General features: G+C 36.7%; 3 protein-coding genes across 6 annotated transcripts; 2 read left to right on the top strand and 1 right to left on the bottom strand.

Moving 5' to 3' along the window:
- The first annotated feature begins 843 nt into the window (after positions 1-843).
- Positions 844-3,113, top strand: LOC126584961 (uncharacterized). The gene is made up of 2 exons (XM_050249339.1): positions 844-1,008; positions 2,291-3,113. The coding sequence occupies exon 2, from the start codon at positions 2,293-2,295 to the stop codon at positions 3,031-3,033; it is 741 nt and encodes a 246-aa protein (XP_050105296.1). The 5' UTR covers positions 844-1,008; positions 2,291-2,292; the 3' UTR covers positions 3,034-3,113.
- Positions 3,114-3,696: 583 nt separating this feature from the next.
- On the top strand, positions 3,697-5,939 carry LOC126584960 (fructose-bisphosphate aldolase 1, chloroplastic). Its single transcript, XM_050249338.1, has 6 exons — positions 3,697-3,965; positions 4,276-4,545; positions 4,658-4,767; positions 4,878-4,968; positions 5,117-5,386; positions 5,477-5,939. The coding sequence occupies exons 1-6, from the start codon at positions 3,792-3,794 to the stop codon at positions 5,753-5,755; spliced, it is 1,194 nt and encodes a 397-aa protein (XP_050105295.1). The 5' UTR covers positions 3,697-3,791; the 3' UTR covers positions 5,756-5,939.
- A 288-nt stretch (positions 5,940-6,227) lies between these two features.
- On the bottom strand, positions 6,228-10,129 carry LOC126584962 (B-box zinc finger protein 18-like). Of its 4 annotated transcripts, none has more exons than XM_050249343.1 (6): positions 9,923-10,129; positions 9,061-9,157; positions 8,840-8,955; positions 8,505-8,747; positions 7,912-7,991; positions 6,228-6,489 (listed from the first exon to the last, which is right to left on the bottom strand). In XM_050249343.1, the coding sequence occupies exons 1-5, from the start codon at positions 10,013-10,015 to the stop codon at positions 7,920-7,922; spliced, it is 621 nt and encodes a 206-aa protein (XP_050105300.1). In that variant the 5' UTR covers positions 10,016-10,129; the 3' UTR covers positions 6,228-6,489; positions 7,912-7,919. The 4 variants fall into 4 exon arrangements, with proteins under 4 accessions (XP_050105300.1, XP_050105298.1, XP_050105299.1 ...); XM_050249341.1 differs by having other exon boundaries at positions 7,912-7,997; positions 9,923-10,128; XM_050249342.1 differs by having other exon boundaries at positions 7,903-7,991; positions 9,923-10,128.
- Between the last annotated feature and the right edge of the window lie 7,734 nt (positions 10,130-17,863).

Here is a 17,863-nt window from a genome sequence, read left to right as displayed (position 1 = left end):
TTTACAATAGAGCAATCTGATTCGGTTTCAGTTTTGACTAAAATTACTAAGGAAACCAAACCAAACAAACCAAGATTGAACAATTTGATTTGATTTGGTTCAGATAGCTTGGACTTAAACTCATTTATTTTCTCTTTTTCATTTTTGTTTCCAACTTTTTAAGCTCAATTACAATAACAAAAATTCAATAGTTGGCTACATTTTTTTCTTCTAGCGAATCAAATCAACCTATACCATCAAACTTAAAGCTTAGTAACCAATACAATTACACCTCAAAGATCTTCAATGTTCCATAAACCTTCAAGTTCAACATCTTTACTTTTTAGCCAATACAAAGACTACGCGTGCAAAACAAAATCGTTTAAATATCAATATGAAAGTGTGATCCAGTTCAGTTTAAATGGGTTTACGAAAGCTCTAATATGCAACAAAACAAATTTATTACGGTTCAATTCAGTTTTTGGACTGTTTGACTTTTATTTTAGTCGTCAAAACCAAACCAAACCAGCAAATAGTCTGCACTCATCCTTACAATTGAATGTTAAGAATTGAATTCACTTTATTATCGAGTCCTTTACGTTTATTAAAATATAGGTATGAAAATCATTTTACTTATCAATTTTTTTCATATCTCGTCACTAACACATAAAAAATTAGAAAAATTGTGAGTTCCTCTTTACAATCAGTAATCAAATACCTAAAAAATTTGATTTAGATCAACTAAGGGGTAAGTTGATCCAAACAGCTGCAAAGCTGGACATGTGTATGACGTGGCTCCCAACAACCTTTTTTTTTTTTTTTTTTTTTGAGGAACACTCCCAATAACTTTGTCCGGGTAAAAGTAAAACAACGTAGGAAATACCGGTAAATGAAAAAGTGAATGAAACCAAATCCGATAGACTTGTAATTCGTATGAATCGTTATTCGTTTCTTGGGTCGTCTTCTTCCTTCCACAGATTCCGTCTGTTTCTTCTCCCCTATCAAAATTAGGGTTCTCAAAGGCACAAGGTACGCTCCTCAACCCCCAAATTTTACTCCATCTTCGTCGTTTATTAATTTCACGTTCCTGTGAGTTTACGGTTTTTCTTATTTTTTGAATCTGAAAAGGGTTTAGGGTTTATGTTCAATTTTGCTATTTTATTTCATTTTAATTGTGGATAAGCATCTGAAACTTCAAACTCTACTTCCTGTGGAATGAAAACCTAAAACTTTTTAATTTCAAATCTGTATTACTTAGTGCAGAAAACAGTAGTCATATGTAAAGTAGAAAATGATATGTTGCAGTATATTCCTGTGTGTATTTATGTAAAATGATTGTCTATGTGGGAATGTTTTGCGTTGATTGTTTTCGTTTTGGTAGTTTTCATTGAAATGTTTGAAAAACCTTCGTCTCGCTTTGTTTTGTAATGGAGCATTAATTTATAGGGGAAACTTAGGTGATGAGAGGAAATTTTGTAACTGATTGAGGCTTAAGACATAAAATGATAAAAATTTCCATCGGGACAAATGGGGGTTTGATCAATGCATAGATTATCGAGTGTAATCATTTGGAGACTTTTTGTGTTTTACTGGTACAGTTAGACATTCTTGCAAAACGCGAGTAGTTTACTCCAAGGTCGAATTTTCAGGGGGATTGGCTTCTAATGTAGAAAACTCCATTCGCCTTCTTGCTTGGTTTGTTTAGTTCCCCTTACTTTATTGGAACTTGCCATTTGAAGCTTGAATTTACTCAAAAGAAACCCTCGGACAAACCACAAATATGGATCAGCTAAAAGAAACAGAAGATTGGTTAAGGCATGTTGTGTGCACTACCATTCTATTGTATTTGTTGTTAATAGCTGTTTCCGTAATCTGTTGGCCTTTTGTTTCAGTATTAGTATGAACTTTCATGTCTGTTATATTGATTGTATATTTTTCGGTATTACATGAATATGTGAATATCATGAATGAAGCAATGTTAGGTTTCTCAGGTATGGTCCAAAAAGGCTGTTTCTGATGATATCTGACCAACATACTGATGTTCTTCCAAAATGATTGGAAGCTAGGTTTTTTTTTTTTGTATTCAGCTTTTTGCACGGGGGCTTTTACATTTTTATTTTTGGGATTTTTTCTTTTGCTCTAAGTTTTCATGTCAGAATGGAAAAGGGACATGAAATTTGTATGTGAACATTAAATTGAACGTGTATAATGACAGAATTTAATCACAATCACTTGTTAGCATAAATTGTTTTGTATTTGAAAAAGCATGGCTCGTACTTATTTCTACTTACTGTTCCCATTAAATTTGTAGCTATGGATGTTGGAGATGAAGTGAGGGAAGGCACTATTCAGTCTCTTATCATGGATTCCCTAGAGTCTATTAAGAAAGGCGAGGTACTTTCTCCAGAAGACAATGCTTGGGTTGATTCGTGCCTGATTAATGAATTTGATGTTTTCGATGACAACTGGGATTCTCTGAAAGGTGCCTTAAAAGAAATCCTTAATTCCCAGCCACCCGAATCACTCAGCTCTTCCGCACTTGTAACTGATGGTTTACCCGGGGGAACCGACATTGAGGTACTTCCTTCTCGTGAGAGGGCAGAAACAGAACAACTCCGAAGAAGAATCCGAAATGCTGTTCTTGGTATTGGTGAAGAAGCAGAAAGAAGCGATGAAGATGATGATGGTGACATGCCAACCGATGAGGATACGAATAATTTGCAGTCATCAACTTTTACGGGAAATCCATTTTTGCCAGGTTACAAAGATGACCCGAGAATGACCGAAAACCCTGAGTTAGGAGCCGATATCAGCTCTTCGTTTTCTGAGATGGAGCCGTCAACAAAGGATATTTTCAGGGTTTGGGATTTGGATGTTCCTGCGGAGGAAGACGACCTGGTCAAGCAGTTGAACAAGGCCCTCGAAGAAAGTTTGCCTCAACCGGTCGCATCAACTTTTGATGATTCTGATGTATGGAAAAGTATGAAAGTAGATTCGGTTGATGATCTGGTTTCTGGGATTGCAGATCTATCTTTGGATCTAAACTCTAGTTGAACATCTTATGTATATTAGGATTTCGTTATTCGTTGTGGTGTTAATAATCGACTTGCCGTTGTTTCACAATTTCACCGAAACACTGAAGAGTTATAATTGAGTTACAGTTCCAATCAAAATAGCTGTAGAAAGTAGAAAGGTTCCTGCTTGTGCAAATCATGAATCTGCTACTTGGTGAGACCCATTAAATTGAACCAACCTATCGCCGTGGTCTATGTGGCGGGGAAAATCACCAGAACGATCGGAGAAGCTGACCCGTATTGTTGTCCACCGTCCACGTGGGATTCCCGTCTCGTCGAGCCTTACGTTAAACCGTAGCCATTAGTCAGTAAGAAGGGGGATTGACAAGCAAGAGAGATCATTTCATAACAACCTCATATTTGCTTCCCCTTTGGAGGGAGGAATCTCTTGAGACGAGTCTGTTTTGGACGCCTCACATTGTGAGCGTCATGCTTTTGTCTGTTTGCTCAACTGAAAAAAAAGGGAGAGATATGATGGCTGTTTTTTACAAGGTGAGAAAAAACCCTCGTGTCTGAACCACGCACGCAGCCGGCCAAGTCAGCAGGTTATCATCCACACGGCGGGCCGGGATTGGCCGGAGCACAACAGCCTCAAATTTGACATCTTTTTTACACACAACAGTTATAAATATTGAGAGTGAGTGCATGTGTGGCAAAGAGCAAGAGAGCTTTGCCAGAGGAGATAAGATTATATTAAACTTTGCTCTCTCACTAGGCTGCCACTCTTTGTAGCTAACAATGGCTTCTGCATCTCTCCTCAAGTCTTCTCCGGTTCTCGACAAATCTGAGTGGGTGAAGGGTCAGACCCTCCGCCAGCCTTCCGCCTCTTCGGTCGTCAGATGCCTCCCCACTGCCCCGTCTGGTCTAACCATTCGTGCCGGTTCCTATGCTGATGAGCTTGTTAAGACTGCTGTAAGTTTGACCACATTTTAGTTACTATAAGATTTGTACAATATCATTATTCTCTCTAGAATATATACGCAAGAAAATCTGAAAATCTTGAAATGTTATCTTGTTAAAACAGTTCGACACGTTTCTAGACTCGTAATCTGAACTATTGTCTATTGATAAGGTAGATTTTTGTTTGAACATGCGGTACAAGTTGATAGTCTGATAACGTAACATACTAAACTGTTTTAGTCACAAAAAGTTTATCTTTAAATTGCACCTTTGCCTGTTGAGGTCTGAATTTGATGAGGTGTGGTTTTTGTTTTGGGTATAGAAAACTGTTGCATCCCCAGGCCGTGGAATCTTGGCCATGGACGAGTCCAATGCAACTTGTGGCAAGCGTCTTGCCTCAATCGGGCTAGAGAACACTGAGGCCAACCGCCAAGCCTACCGTACCCTCCTTGTGACTGCCCCTGGCCTTGGCCAGTACGTCTCAGGTGCCATTCTCTTCGAGGAGACTCTCTACCAATCCACCGTTGATGGAAAAAAGATCGTTGATGTGCTCGTTGAGCAAGGCATCGTCCCTGGGATTAAAGTCGACAAGGTAAGTGACTGAAACGTAAAAATTTACATACCAAAGCAAGCATTACTTTAATGTAAGCATAGTATTAGTACATAAAACTTATGGTAGCTAAATGTTCTGATTATAACAACAGGGTTTGGTGCCCCTAACGGGTTCCAACGATGAGTCATGGTGCCAAGGTCTTGACGGTCTTGCCTCTCGCACAGCTGCCTACTACCAGCAGGGAGCTCGTTTCGCCAAATGGTAAGGATCAAACCTGTAATCTCCATGTTATGTTGGTAATTATATTCTTGCTCATTAAGGTAGATCGATGACAATCAAATGTAACATAATTACCAACTCTGATGAACTAGGCGTACCGTTGTGAGCATCCCCAATGGCCCATCAGCTCTTGCAGTAAAGGAAGCAGCATGGGGTCTCGCCCGCTACGCTTCCATTGCTCAAGTAAGAGAACTGATATCCTATGCAACTTATGATTTCAAAATTGATTGACTAATTGCTATTAAGTTGCTACTTAGACCACAGGGTTTTGTTTTGTGTCTAGTTAGGATGTGTTTCTAATTGAGAAAGTGTTTGCTTCTTGATTCTTTAGGACAGCGGGTTGGTCCCAATTGTCGAGCCAGAGATCTTGCTTGATGGTGAACACACCATTGAAAGGACTTTCGAAGTGGCCTTGAAGGTCTGGGCCGAGGTTTTCTTCTACCTAGCTGAGAACAACGTCTTGTTCGAGGGTATCCTCCTCAAGCCAAGCATGGTTACTCCTGGTGCTGAGGCCAAGGAAAGAGCCACCCCTCAACAGGTTGCGGACTACACCCTCAAGCTCCTCCACAGGAGAATCCCCCCAGCTGTCCCCGGAATCATGGCAAGTGTTTGAAAAACTTGACGCTAATTAAGTGTTTCTGTGATGAGAATATATTATGTACTGATGTTGGAATTGTGTTTTGTTGAGCAGTTTTTGTCTGGTGGACAATCTGAAGTCGAGGCAACCCTGAACTTGAATGCGATGAACCAATCACCAAACCCATGGCACGTGTCCTTCTCCTACGCCAGAGCTCTCCAAAATACCTGCCTGAAGACATGGGGAGGCAGACCGGAGAACGTGAAGGCAGCTCAGGATGCTCTGCTCATCCGTGCCAAGGCCAACTCACTTGCACAGCTGGGCAAGTACACCGGAGAGGGAGAGTCAGAGGAGGCAAAGAAGGAATTGTTTGTCAAGGGCTATGTGTACTAAGTAATTTGTACCGACGCTGTAGATGATGGAGAACAAAGGGAAGATGATGATGTTGATGTTAATGGAAGAACCAGACATGCATCTCTAATGTGTGTAATGCTTTATAGCCATGAAAGACTATTTTTGTTGAACATTTTATGCACCTTTTAGCAAGTTAATAAACTTCTTGGTGATGAGAGAGTTAGCCGGTAGTTATTCAATCAGATATTACAATGCTTGTGATTTGCATCTTCAGTTCATAAATTAACCTCAACCCCGAAAAAAGCTCAAATTTTTCAGTGATTTCTCCCTCCTTGGATCGCCTTTGTGTACAAGCACTCTGGTAAGAAGCTAATATAGATTTAGTAATCCTGATTAATTTCTCATTTGAAAGCCAAATCACGAGTTTTGGGCAGAGCATCCAAATTCATTTGAAGTTGCTTCACATTTTCTTCCTCAGAATTTTAAAAATGTCATCGCAGCGCAAGACCAATGTCAACAACGGTATTGTATTTCGATAACATAAACATTGAACAAACTGTACTAATAACTCACTTTTCTGTCTTTCAAGTGATACACATTGCTTTGAATAATACGAAGGTAGAGATTTTCTTCATCTAATCTACTTTGCACAATGAACGTGAGAGACTGATGCTGATCCAAAGAAAACGGAAAAGGTACAAGTAAGAACAAGTAAGAATACAAGTGCACAGGTCAACAATCAAGATTCTGCAACGGTAATTTGTCCAGAACATCTGCAGCCACAATGTAGAGGAAGAGAAGGGTTAGTAAAATTCTCGGACAACGATGAGGAAGAACAAAGGTAATCTCGTTAGTTCAAAAACATGACCAGACAGAAAACAGAAATACAAATAGATGGGAATCTTAAACAAGTTGTTTATGTCTACACTCAACCAATTTCAAAACAAGTAACGAAACATATACAGCATATTCAAACCTTTGAAGATAAACTGAGTAACTAATTTTCTCCCCCGACTTATCTTTTCTTTGATCAAGGAAACAGTATAATGGGAAGCCAATACAATCTCCACCTCTTTATTTCTACCAAACCTTTAAAGACAGTAAGGCTAATATGCAAAGTGGAGGGAGAAGGCGACCACTCATATTCAGTTTGCGTTCAAAGATATACCATTGAGTCTCACGTCATAGTTGAAATGAAGAAAACAAATCCGCACAAAAACGACAATTCAAAGAGAGATACATGATTCATTCATAAAGCCTATGTGTTTGAGAAAATTCTCTTCTATCAAACCAGACTACTAGCAGTCAGATGTAAATAAAGTCTCCTCTGGGTTCCCTTATTACGCTGACTTTTTGACAGCTAACAGATGACCTGTACATATGTTATGTCATCACGGATTCATTATTGTCATCTTATAGGTGAATCTTCCAGGTGAAGCATACAGCGGCACACAGGTTAGGGCTCACCTATCTAATTAACACCAACTTATGTGCTTGCTTAGAAAACTATTGCCAATTTGTTACTTTTTATTTTTTATTTTTATGTCATTTGATTATATGGAACCCTGCCCTTCCCACAAATGCATAACAGGTGCAATTTCCTTATAATGTCAACCATCCGTCTGAGTTCAAACTTATCATCCAAGTTCTTTGGGAAAAAAATGCATTACCAAGAGAAATTGCGGCTTTGTAAGCCTTAATTGTAACATTTTCTGCTAGCAATTAAAGTTGCTCAAAACCAAATATCGACTGCTGTTGGCATAAATGGATGGGTAGTTGGGTACCTAGAGAAAACTGTTTACATCACTTTAGTTTATTGACTCAAGTCCAAGAACACATGCCCACACTTGTTTATGTTGCATTCAAGAGTGAAAAGTATGGTAACCAAAAGTATGGTTCTTTGGGCCTGGTATAAAAAAATCCCTCCTTGTTAGTGACCCAATATAAGAAAGGTTTCACTCATTTTCTAGCATTTTGAAAGCAAAAATCTAATGCAAATACCCATGTATTTTACAAAAGCATGTGCAAACCATTGATCTGAGTAATCCTTTTCTTCTCTGAATTTAAACATATCAAAGTCATGCTAGAGAATTTTCCTGAGCTAAAAGCAACAATTTAACTTCATACAAGAAGATCTTGAAAACATAAAACAAATAAATGAGGACAATGAGATATGTCAAATGTACCTTACTCACTTTCCAGGCTACTTTCTGAAGGATTGAACAGGAACGACACTCGCAGATTCATCATTCACACCATTTAGAACACCCACACCCTGTTCCTAAATACGACAGCCAGATAAATATTGTTTTGATTAACCAGAATGCTTATAATGTGCAAATAATTAAGGGTGCGTTTGGTACGCAGACGGAACGGAACGGGACGGGACGGGACGAAGGTGTAATTTTTGAAAAAGACATGGGGTATATTTGTCTTAAAATGGTAAAACATTGCGTTCCACAAACATGGAACAAACCCGTTCCAGGGGGGGGGGAGGTGGAACGCAAAAACACTCAAAATCTGTCCCGTGGAACAGCCCGTTCCACCCATTTTTGGCGCACCAAACGCGGGACGGAACGCCTCGTCCCATTCCGTCCCGTCCCGTCCCACGTACCAAACGCACCCTAAAGGAACAGAACTACAGTTCACAACATTCAAACTGCACGTCATAATGCATGTTCAGAAGACAAAGAATGCCTTGTTACTAAGAAGACAAGAATATGCCTTATTAAAGAACCAGAACCAGCTAGTAAAATCAACATGGGGATATATATATATATAGATATACCTGGTTAGTTGAAGCTTGACCGCGTATTCTTTGAGGCCTGGTATTAAGATCAATGGGTGTATTGTCCATCTTGTAGTCACCATCAATATTGTTGTATAGGACTGCAGTTGGAGAGACATTGTGATTATGTTGATTCTCTCCTGTTTTTAAATCAGGCAGCTGATTTTGGTCCCTTTGTACCTTCTTTTGGTCAAGTGGTTGAAGCCCTAGTTCCTCTGAACGGCCAAGCTTATTCCCTGGAAACTATAGAGAAACGCCCCAAGAGAGAAAATAAATTAATCTCTGGAGGTCTATATATAAAACCTTAACCGGAACTCTCCAGCAGAGAGACAAACCTCAACTCTCTGCCTGAAGAGGAGATACCTCCCGTGGGTTCTTTTCCCACCGACATGTACAATCATATCACACTGCAGGCAAAGAGAACTACCATCTACCTCACAGTAAAAGAACGCTACATGGTTGTTTTCCAAGGGAAAATAAGTCTTCAAAATCCTTCTACATAAGTTTAATATAGCTCACAAAAACTAAAATTTTAAAACATTGAAGTCTAGCATACCAGGTGCATTTTCGCAAATATCACAGCAAGGAACATCACTAGGTGTGGCTATCCCAACCCGTACATGTCTATTGGCAAGTTTATTACACAGATGGACCTGCAATTCCAACACAGAGAACAAAATCATGCCTCTACTATAATTTGACAGGAGAGCTATAAAGGCAAAGAGAGAAAGGGCTAAGAATTTAAATAAGCACGACAAATGTTCGGTAGTGATGATTTCCATAAACACAAATGGTAGCAAAACTTCAACATAAAGAAGCACACTAGACTTGTGTATAACACATGATATTCGAACCATGCTACATTCAGATAGCAAGCCATCACCAATCACTTCTCTAACCAAACATCTCAAAATTCATCACCAATATGAACTGTTGATTAAGTTAACCTATCTCACTTCCACAAATCCAAAAAGTATAGTATGACTCTAACAGCATCTGGGTGCTCATAATTTGATACGAAACATCGTATACTCGCCCGACAAGTACAACCAGTAAGCCCAATCATGCTGAATACGTTGTGATTTGTCAGGCAACAATATATCACAATAGCCAAAGTGGTGGATTGCCCTGGTGGTTAGGCTTTCCTCTTCCACCCACTACGGCCCGAGTTCAAAACCCTACCCCCTCCCCATTAGTGTAGATTAGTGTAGAATATTCCGCTTGTCCAAAAAACCCAACAACCTGTGATTTAGCTTGCAATAATCAAAATCAAGATTAACAACCAGAAAACAGACCTGCAAAACCCAAATTCCCAAAAAATTGCAAACTTTCAGTGCTAAGATCATTGGAAGGATCATACAACTAAAAGTCAATGTTTGCATATAAATAAAGGCAAAGGAAAAGAAGAAATGAAGAACCTTTTCGTCGCAGGAACGGCAGAGGGCGGCCTCGTCGGCCGCGCAGAAGAGGATGGCAGCGGCGCTCTCGCACACATCACAAAGCGTTCGCATACTGTCTTCCCACTTGTTCTCATCCCTCCTTCCTCCTCCAGAAAGCCATTGATTTTCTGGTTTCCTCAGAGACGGACAAAGGACAAAAGGGGGTGAGGGAGGGAGGAGAAAAAGGAGTCACTTTATATATAGATAGTGGGCAGCTGGTACTTACTCTGCAAACGTGACGTTGACGTGTATGACAATTTGGTTTTTGTTTTTTAATTGCGAGTCGTTATTAGCATTTCAAAAAGATGTGTGATATCCACATATTTTATTTTACTTTTCACACCATTTTTTAACTTTCGGCCGTCAGATCGTATAAATTAAAGAAGATCAACGAACATAAATTATCAAGGGGTGTGTGAGAAGTAAAATAGGGTGTGTGGATAGCACACTCATTTCAAAAATCTCATTTTACACTTTAAATTTTCTATATTGAGAAAGAAAAATATATTTGTTAGAAGTGTAGAATGAGATTTTTGGAATGCCAATAACACTTCTCATGGTTTCATTACTATTCATGGAATGAATAGATTTTTGGAATGAAATTTCATTTTCCTTGATTTCATTACTATTTATGGAATGTGTTTCTCATGGTGGCTCCACTTCAATTTTCACTTGAAATTAAATCCTTCCACTGCCCATTAATGGAAGTAGATATGTGGTCTTGCTTTCATGGACCATGCCAGATCATTGAAATTAAAATTCTTTTCGTGTTTTTACTTGTATCGCCTTTTGAACATTTTTAATATACTATTGCAGTTTTAACGAATATAGTTAAACTACAATGCATTGAAAATGTACGCAATACAACAAAATTCACATAAATTACAACGTAGAAAAGCTACACAAACAATTAAAAAACTCACATCACCATGATTAAGTTTTATATCAAGTCAAGCCCAGACAGCCCAAAACTAACTAAAACTCTAACAAGCATAACGGTCATCGCCATGGGTTAGTCTTCAGTGGTCCTAATTATTGGATAGTCCGGTTTTATATCCATTAGATTGGCAAATAAGAAAAAATAATATTTCTTGAATTCAATCATGATCGTTTATTTTTCGTACTACTAAACGGTCCAGAGTATTGAAGAAAAATTGCACCACGACATGAAGTAACTTCATCCACGAACGCCATCTAAATTTGGGGTGAATCTGGGAAAATTATGGTCTTCTACTGTGTGATAGCAATAAAATCTTCCAAGAGCAGAGTAATACTAGATGGGAATTAAAAAAATTAAGATTTTATGGGAAGGATTGGATTGAAGAGAAGAAGGAAACAAAGTAAGATGATTAATTACTCAAGGGAAATGATAAACACACACCTTTTATAGCTTCCTACACACCCCTGGCTAATCATGTCCGTTGTTTTCATTTGATTTATTTAATCCGATGGTCTGGAACAAAGAGGGGTGTGGGAAAAGCTATAAAAAATGTGTGAAAATCAGCTCCCATTACTCAAATATGAGCATCGCAGGCCAAGTCGCCACCAAGGAAATGTTATACAAGGGATTAATTCAAAAGTAAAAAAACCAAAGAAAAGCTGAAATGTTGAGAGAGAAGAGTTTGTGCTAATCAATTTTGACAAACTTTTGAATATGTTGGTAAATATATACACATTAAACAAATAAGGAGTTGTTTTTTTATACGGTAAAAATGTTATCATGCATTTCGAATATGTAAATATACAAAAGAGAAAATGTGTTGAAGGGAATGCAAAATGTTTTTTTTTTCTCGAGATAATTTCTCATAAATAAAAGCCACCCCCCGCCCCATGCCCCCACCCCCAACATGCATACATGATTCTTGTTTGTCTACTCTTCTTAAGATAATTGTCTTGCAGTATGTGTGAGATTTTTAGCATAAGTAAATAGAAGTCGCTACCGTTTGGTGGCCTTATATAAAACTGACCGCAAGTTTTTACAATGCAATTACACTAGAGCTCGTTTGTAACTGCTTCTCTATAAATTACATGTTTTTTTTAACACTTTTTCTAAAAATACTTTTCTTAGAAACGCCTTAAAAAATTGCTTTACTCATTTTCTCTCTCAAAAAACCAGAGTCGCTGCCTCTCTAACCCTAAATTTGAGAACACCATAGCTGCCGCCCCTTGCTCCTTCTTGGGGCCGGCGGCAATCCACTACCCTCCCTCTAGCCCTCCTCCCTTCTCCTCTGCCTCTTCCATGTTACTGTACCTCCTTCCCCTCTAGCCTCCTCCTTCCCTCTTCACGACTTCGCCCGAATAGGGGTAGTTGATTTCACACATCCCTTTAGCCTCACCCCTCGTCCATCTGTTACTGTATTTGTATATATTTGCAGGGGTCGGTGAAGGCTATTTGGATCTGGTGACTATCTCTTGGTTCGGCTTTTCTGGTGACGAATTCTGATCGTGGTCTACTTTTGGTTGCGGGTTTGTAACTTTTGTGTTGCAACGTCTTGGTCGAAATGACCACTTGGTTGTTTTCTCTAGTGTGGTTGCTGGCAAGGCATTTGTGGTGGTGGCGGTAGTTGAAGTCTGCATTTGGGGATAGGAATTAGGGTTTTTTATTTTTTATTTTTATTTTTTTTGTTCTTATTGGGTTGGGCTCTTTGTGCATTTGGATTTTCTCAATATGCGTTCGGTTTTTGCCTTCCTTTGGGGATAGCCCTAGTAACCCTTCTTTCAGTTGAATGAATGTTAATGTTTTATCAAAAAAAGGGATTAGGATCCAGAGACAGTTTTTTTTTTTACAAATATTTCTACATTCTATTTCAACCTTAGATTGCATAACATCCAAGGGTTTTAAATAAAGAAAATAGATTTTTTTTTTTTTTGATGAATTTTTTTTTTTTTTTTTTTGAAGTAAAACTGAAATAGAATTAAAACTTGAAGAGAAATAAAAGCTGTAAAAAGAAAAGTAAACGAATCCGCCCTCCATCTTCTTCTTCCTGTATTATATAATTACCCTAGTCTGAAATTCTAAATAACATAGTTTAAAGTTTGAAATTCAAGATGATAAGAGCAGATGTAGATGATAATTTTTTATTTTATTTTTGAACAAATGATATCTTTGTGGTTAGCAATAATGTGATTCAAATTCGCATTTAATAAGAATCGAACCGAATACCCCTCACTTACTAGTAAAAAAATATCATTAAATCGTAGCACTAAATAACGTACATGAAAAATAATTAGCCATGACATTAACACTTCGCAGCAGTTTTCATAAGATAATTATATGAAATAGAAATTACCCTTTGATATCAACACATTCTTAGATTGACAAAGAAAATTTCTTGACCATGACATAATTATTATTATTTTTTAACAAACGGTATTATCTACATTAAGGGTGGGCTATGTCTCGCAATAGGCTAGTAATAACGTAGTTCAAATTCGTCTTTGACAAGAATCGAACCTAAAACATTTCACTTACAAATGAAGAAAAATATTACTAGATCTTAATATTAAGTGGCGACATAATTCTTAATTGAAGTGTCAAGGAATACATATCAAGATTGATCAGTTAAAATGTACTTAAATTTTTTGGGTCAACAAAATCTAATCATTCAACCCAAAAAAAGGTCATTCGGTTGAGAGAGTAACTCCATGGATGATTGGCAGATTGTCTTCCTATCATAAAACTCAATTTTTTTTCTTCCTGTTTTTCTCCTTTCACTCGAGTATGGAAGAAGAGTAACGATGACATTCAGAAGAGGAAGGCAGGAGAAGTTTTCAAATGTTTAACCTAATATTATTTTGTGAAAATATTTTCAATTAATTTTTTTATTATAAAAGTTTGAATACTGTTTTTATTTTCATGTCATTGCCACTTCATATCTAAACTATTCTTTAATTAATTTGAGGTTTTTTTTTATAATCACAGGCGCTACACACCCTTAAAAGTATGTTGTTTTAGTTTATACTTTTTGCCTCTACAAGTTTTTTAAATTTGTAATACTTGATAATAAACTGTGATACATACTAAACTTTAATTTTTTTTTATGGATACTAAACTTCTTGATTATCAATATTTTTGTAACATGTCTTTCTAAATAAAAGAAAGTGAATGATGATGAAAGTTACGAATTTGTCACCTTATTTGCTCCAGGGGCGGATCTATTAAGGGACCTAGGTGGTCCTAGGACCACCCGGAAGCTTGGACAATTGGCTGTGAGAACTTCGGAGGACCACCCAAGTCGTGGGCTTTGTGGCGGAGGAGAAGAGCAGCGGCCGCAATGTTCTGGCTTTTTACAAACCAGACGGAGAGAAGAAGACGATCAATTTCTATTAAAAAAAAAATCCTAAATCATGTGCTATCTAAGCCACGTGAGTTTTTAAGTAAAACGGTGAGCATTGATGTGTTGTATGACAACACCACCTAGGTCGTGTGGGAGGCTGATAGCCTCACCATTTTTTATAATTAAAAAAAACAAAGATTCGACTTTCTAAGAAAGTCCACCCCACCCAAATTAACTCCCTAATCCTCCATTTCCTAAATCCCACTCCACCCAATCGAAGTCCACCATCATCAGCACACCACCAATCTCTTCCCCAAACTTCATTTACCTATCAACACTTCAAGATCAACAATTAGGCATTTCAAGATCAATTTGATATTTATATTTATTCTATTTGTTTGAGAAATAACTTTTCTTAATCGCAAGGAATTAGTAATCTTGTTAAAAAATGATGGAAAATGTTAAACTAAATTGTTGTTTGCATAAAAATTATGAATAAAAAGTTGTAATTTATCGTTTAATATTTCAATGGTATTTTTTTTTTTTAGCTTGAATATTGGGACCACCCGATATTAAAATCCTAGATTCGCCATTGATTTGCTTGGGGTATCTTGTTCAATATTATCTCTTTGTAACACAAGCTTGTATAAACATGATTTTAATAACAAATTCAAGAACAAGATACCCCAAGCTATGAACAAGAAGGTGAAAAGACAATTTGGTATTTTATCATCAAATAAAATTATGGACAATAATGTAATTTTGCACACATTAAATTTTTTTTTCTACTCTCATTCACATGTCATTATAGTATATCTCTAATTCTAAAAGAATAAAAAATCAAAATTAAACCAAAACTATAGTATATATCTAATTTTAACTTAATTATAGCAATCATCATTTCAATATGACTTATTTTGACAAAACTATAACGAAGTTGATGAAAAGAAATCATAATTTCACGTTTTGATGTGTTAAAGTTGAAGAACCATTATTATAAGTTTCTCTTAAAACCATCCACGTTGACATACATTTTAGACCATTGAATGCAACTATATCTATCTCCAAATCTCTACCCTTTAAAAGATACTATATATAATTAGTTAAGACCAAGAAAATGGGGTGCAGAGGTGTGTTGGTGCGAAGCATCTGGAAGACCAAAACTGATCCACACCCGAAGATTTTGGTTTCACAGGTTGTTTGGTGGTACACCCACTTGTTCATAGCCACAAGTTCGGAAACACCAAACGTGATTCATGTATTGAAAGCTCCTTCTAATCCATTTCAAGCCACTTATCTCATATCTTCATTGACCCACGTGTCAACTTTTTTAAAGGTCTCTTTATAATTAATCAAATTATTTAAATATAAGTTTTATCAAATGATTGTTTGTGGCCAAGAGGAGTACAACTCACTCACATTTTAAAATTATGGATTTCAACACTACCTTCTAGTGTGTTTGAATGATGGACTTGGTGGTTCGAACTTTGATTGAGGAATAAGATGAAATTTGTGAATTTCTAGACAAATTTAACTGCAACTTTAGGCTTTAAACTTTCAATATATTAATGAGATGTGCTATTCATACACTTATTTTTACTTCTTACACACCATTTGTTAATTTTTATCCGTTGATCTTCTTCAATTCATCCGATCCGACTACAGAAAATTAGAAAGGTGTGTGAGAAGTAAAAAGAGGTCCGTGGATGTCACACCCCTATACTAATATATGCGAAATAAAAAATACTTGGGGTCTGCAATTTCTAATTTAGAAAATTTGAGAATTAAGGGGCCGCTTAATAACAATTTCGTTTTTAGATTTTAGTTTTTGTTTTCACTTTTTTTGAAAGCTAAACCAAATCTTGTTTGGTAACCACTTTAAGTTTTCAGTTTAAAAAAAAATGAAAACTAAAAACCAAATTCTTGAGTTTTCAAAATTTGACATTGAGTTTTCACTTTTTGGTTTTCTATTTTAATTTTTTTTCAAACTGAAAGTAGTAACCAAAACAAGGTTTTAGTTTTCAATTTTAAAAAAAGTGAAGACTAAAAACCAGAAAATGAAAAATAAAAACAAAATAGTTTCCAAACGGCTCTTGAATTAAATAAACAGTCGTTTTTTATTAAGTAAAATTATACGATGGTTTATTTTCTAGAAGGAAGACAACAATTACAAAGAAAAACTCGTCAAACATGAAATGCTACAAAAATATAAGGTAGTTGATGTCTCATTCATTACAAACTTTATCACTCATGACTTCATTTTCTTTTTTAGTAGAGCGATAGTATTAGTGGGTTAGATGTTAACTATTCAAGGTAAGAAGAACCGAACCCGCACCAAAGTGCATAGGCGTGATTGCTTTTCACTTTTGCAGTAAAGCTTCATCTACTCATTCATGACTTCAATCATTCCACGTTAAATAACATGGTGTAAAATGAGACTATGAACCGAGCTCTAGGGCTCCATACATGAGACCCAAGAGCCAATCATGAATGCCAAACCTCTAATCTAAGCTATAACCCCCAAATCATGACCGATGAATTGTAAATGTTTTAAACTTGCCGTAAGAGTTATTGAAACTTGGGTGTGGATATAAAATTATGTAGGGACGTGATTAAAATTATAGATGCTCGTTTTATTTTCTCTATAAGAAATGATAAATATACGCTCTTTTTAATCTCTAACACAATTTTGTTTATTATTTCCATTATTTTTGTTGATTTATTCAATCCGATGATAAAAAAAAGAATAATGAAAAATAATCTTCCTTTCTCTATTTCATTCTGGTCCTATGGAGATTTCAGGCCGGAGAAGTTTTCCATATTTTGGGCTGCTGAATTGTGGATCTGGGAGGAAACTGGAAAGGGAGACAGCTAGTGGAAGTGGTGAACAAGTTGATCTTTATGGGCCGTCCTAAAGAATCGACGGGCCTATTGTAAAAACTGTGGAAAATTTAATTCAAAATGAATTAAATTATTTTATGTGAAAGAAAATTATATTTGATGAGTTGTGAATATTTATGAATAACGTTGTGATTGTTCAGTTAAAGAGAAAATGTGCAACATTTTCCTTTTAATTGAAGAGATGCAAGTATGCTGAAGAGACACTTTTACAGATATATAAAGGTCTCATCATATTGAGTAAATTTTTTATTAAGTAGTTGAGTCATATACGTCCATATACGTCAGATCATACTTAGAGATTAAGTGAGTCTTTGATAGAGTTCAACACAATCGTGGTTTGCTCCGATCCAATCCCCCTTTAAACCCCTCCAGCCCACTCGAGCAATTAGGTTAAAGGGAGCCCAACCAAGAGGTCAGGTGGAAATCCAAGGCCCGAGTGCCTGGATGGATGTGACGTCACCCACATCCTAAAAAAATTAGCGTTAGGCGCGAGGACAACAACATTTTAGATGGTAGGGCCTGCATGGTTGCCCACGCAGTTACTATTTCACGTGGCACAATTTGGACCGTTTGATTTCCAAATCAACGATCCATGTTTTCCGGCTTTAAAATTAAAAAAGAAAAAAAATGTTACCGTTAGGCCACATGTCATTGGATTAAAATAAATAAATAAAAAATTTAAAAAATATTAAAAAATAATAAAAAATGCAAAAAAATTCAAAATAAAAAATAAATAAAAAAT

The sequence above is a fragment of the Malus sylvestris genome, chromosome 10 (genome assembly GCF_916048215.2).
Source record: "Malus sylvestris chromosome 10, drMalSylv7.2, whole genome shotgun sequence".
In the NCBI taxonomy this organism is placed as follows: Eukaryota; Viridiplantae; Streptophyta; class Magnoliopsida; order Rosales; family Rosaceae; genus Malus; species Malus sylvestris.
Note: the sequence above shows the minus strand (reverse complement) of the source record. Positions and strands in the feature narration are given on the sequence as shown.

Bases quoted from the DNA above. Each gene is read 5' to 3' on its own strand.
- LOC126584961 (XM_050249339.1), top strand. From the start codon at position 2,293: ATGGATGTTGGAGATGAAGTGAGGGAAGGCACTATTCAGTCTCTTATC.
- LOC126584960 (XM_050249338.1), top strand. From the start codon at position 3,792: ATGGCTTCTGCATCTCTCCTCAAGTCTTCTCCGGTTCTCGACAAATCT. The intron at 4,546-4,657 runs GTAAGTGACTGA...TTATAACAACAG, and splicing joins CTGGGATTAAAGTCGACAAG to GGTTTGGTGCCCCTAACGGG. The intron at 4,969-5,116 runs GTAAGAGAACTG...TTGATTCTTTAG, and splicing joins GCTACGCTTCCATTGCTCAA to GACAGCGGGTTGGTCCCAAT.
- LOC126584962 (XM_050249341.1), bottom strand. From the start codon at position 10,015: ATGCGAACGCTTTGTGATGTGTGCGAGAGCGCCGCTGCCATCCTCTTC. The intron at 9,158-9,922 runs GTTCTTCATTTC...TTGGAATTGCAG, and splicing joins GCCGTTCCTGCGACGAAAAG to GTCCATCTGTGTAATAAACT. The intron at 7,998-8,504 runs GTATATCTATAT...TGTCGTATTTAG, and splicing joins GTCAAGCTTCAACTAACCAG to GAACAGGGTGTGGGTGTTCT.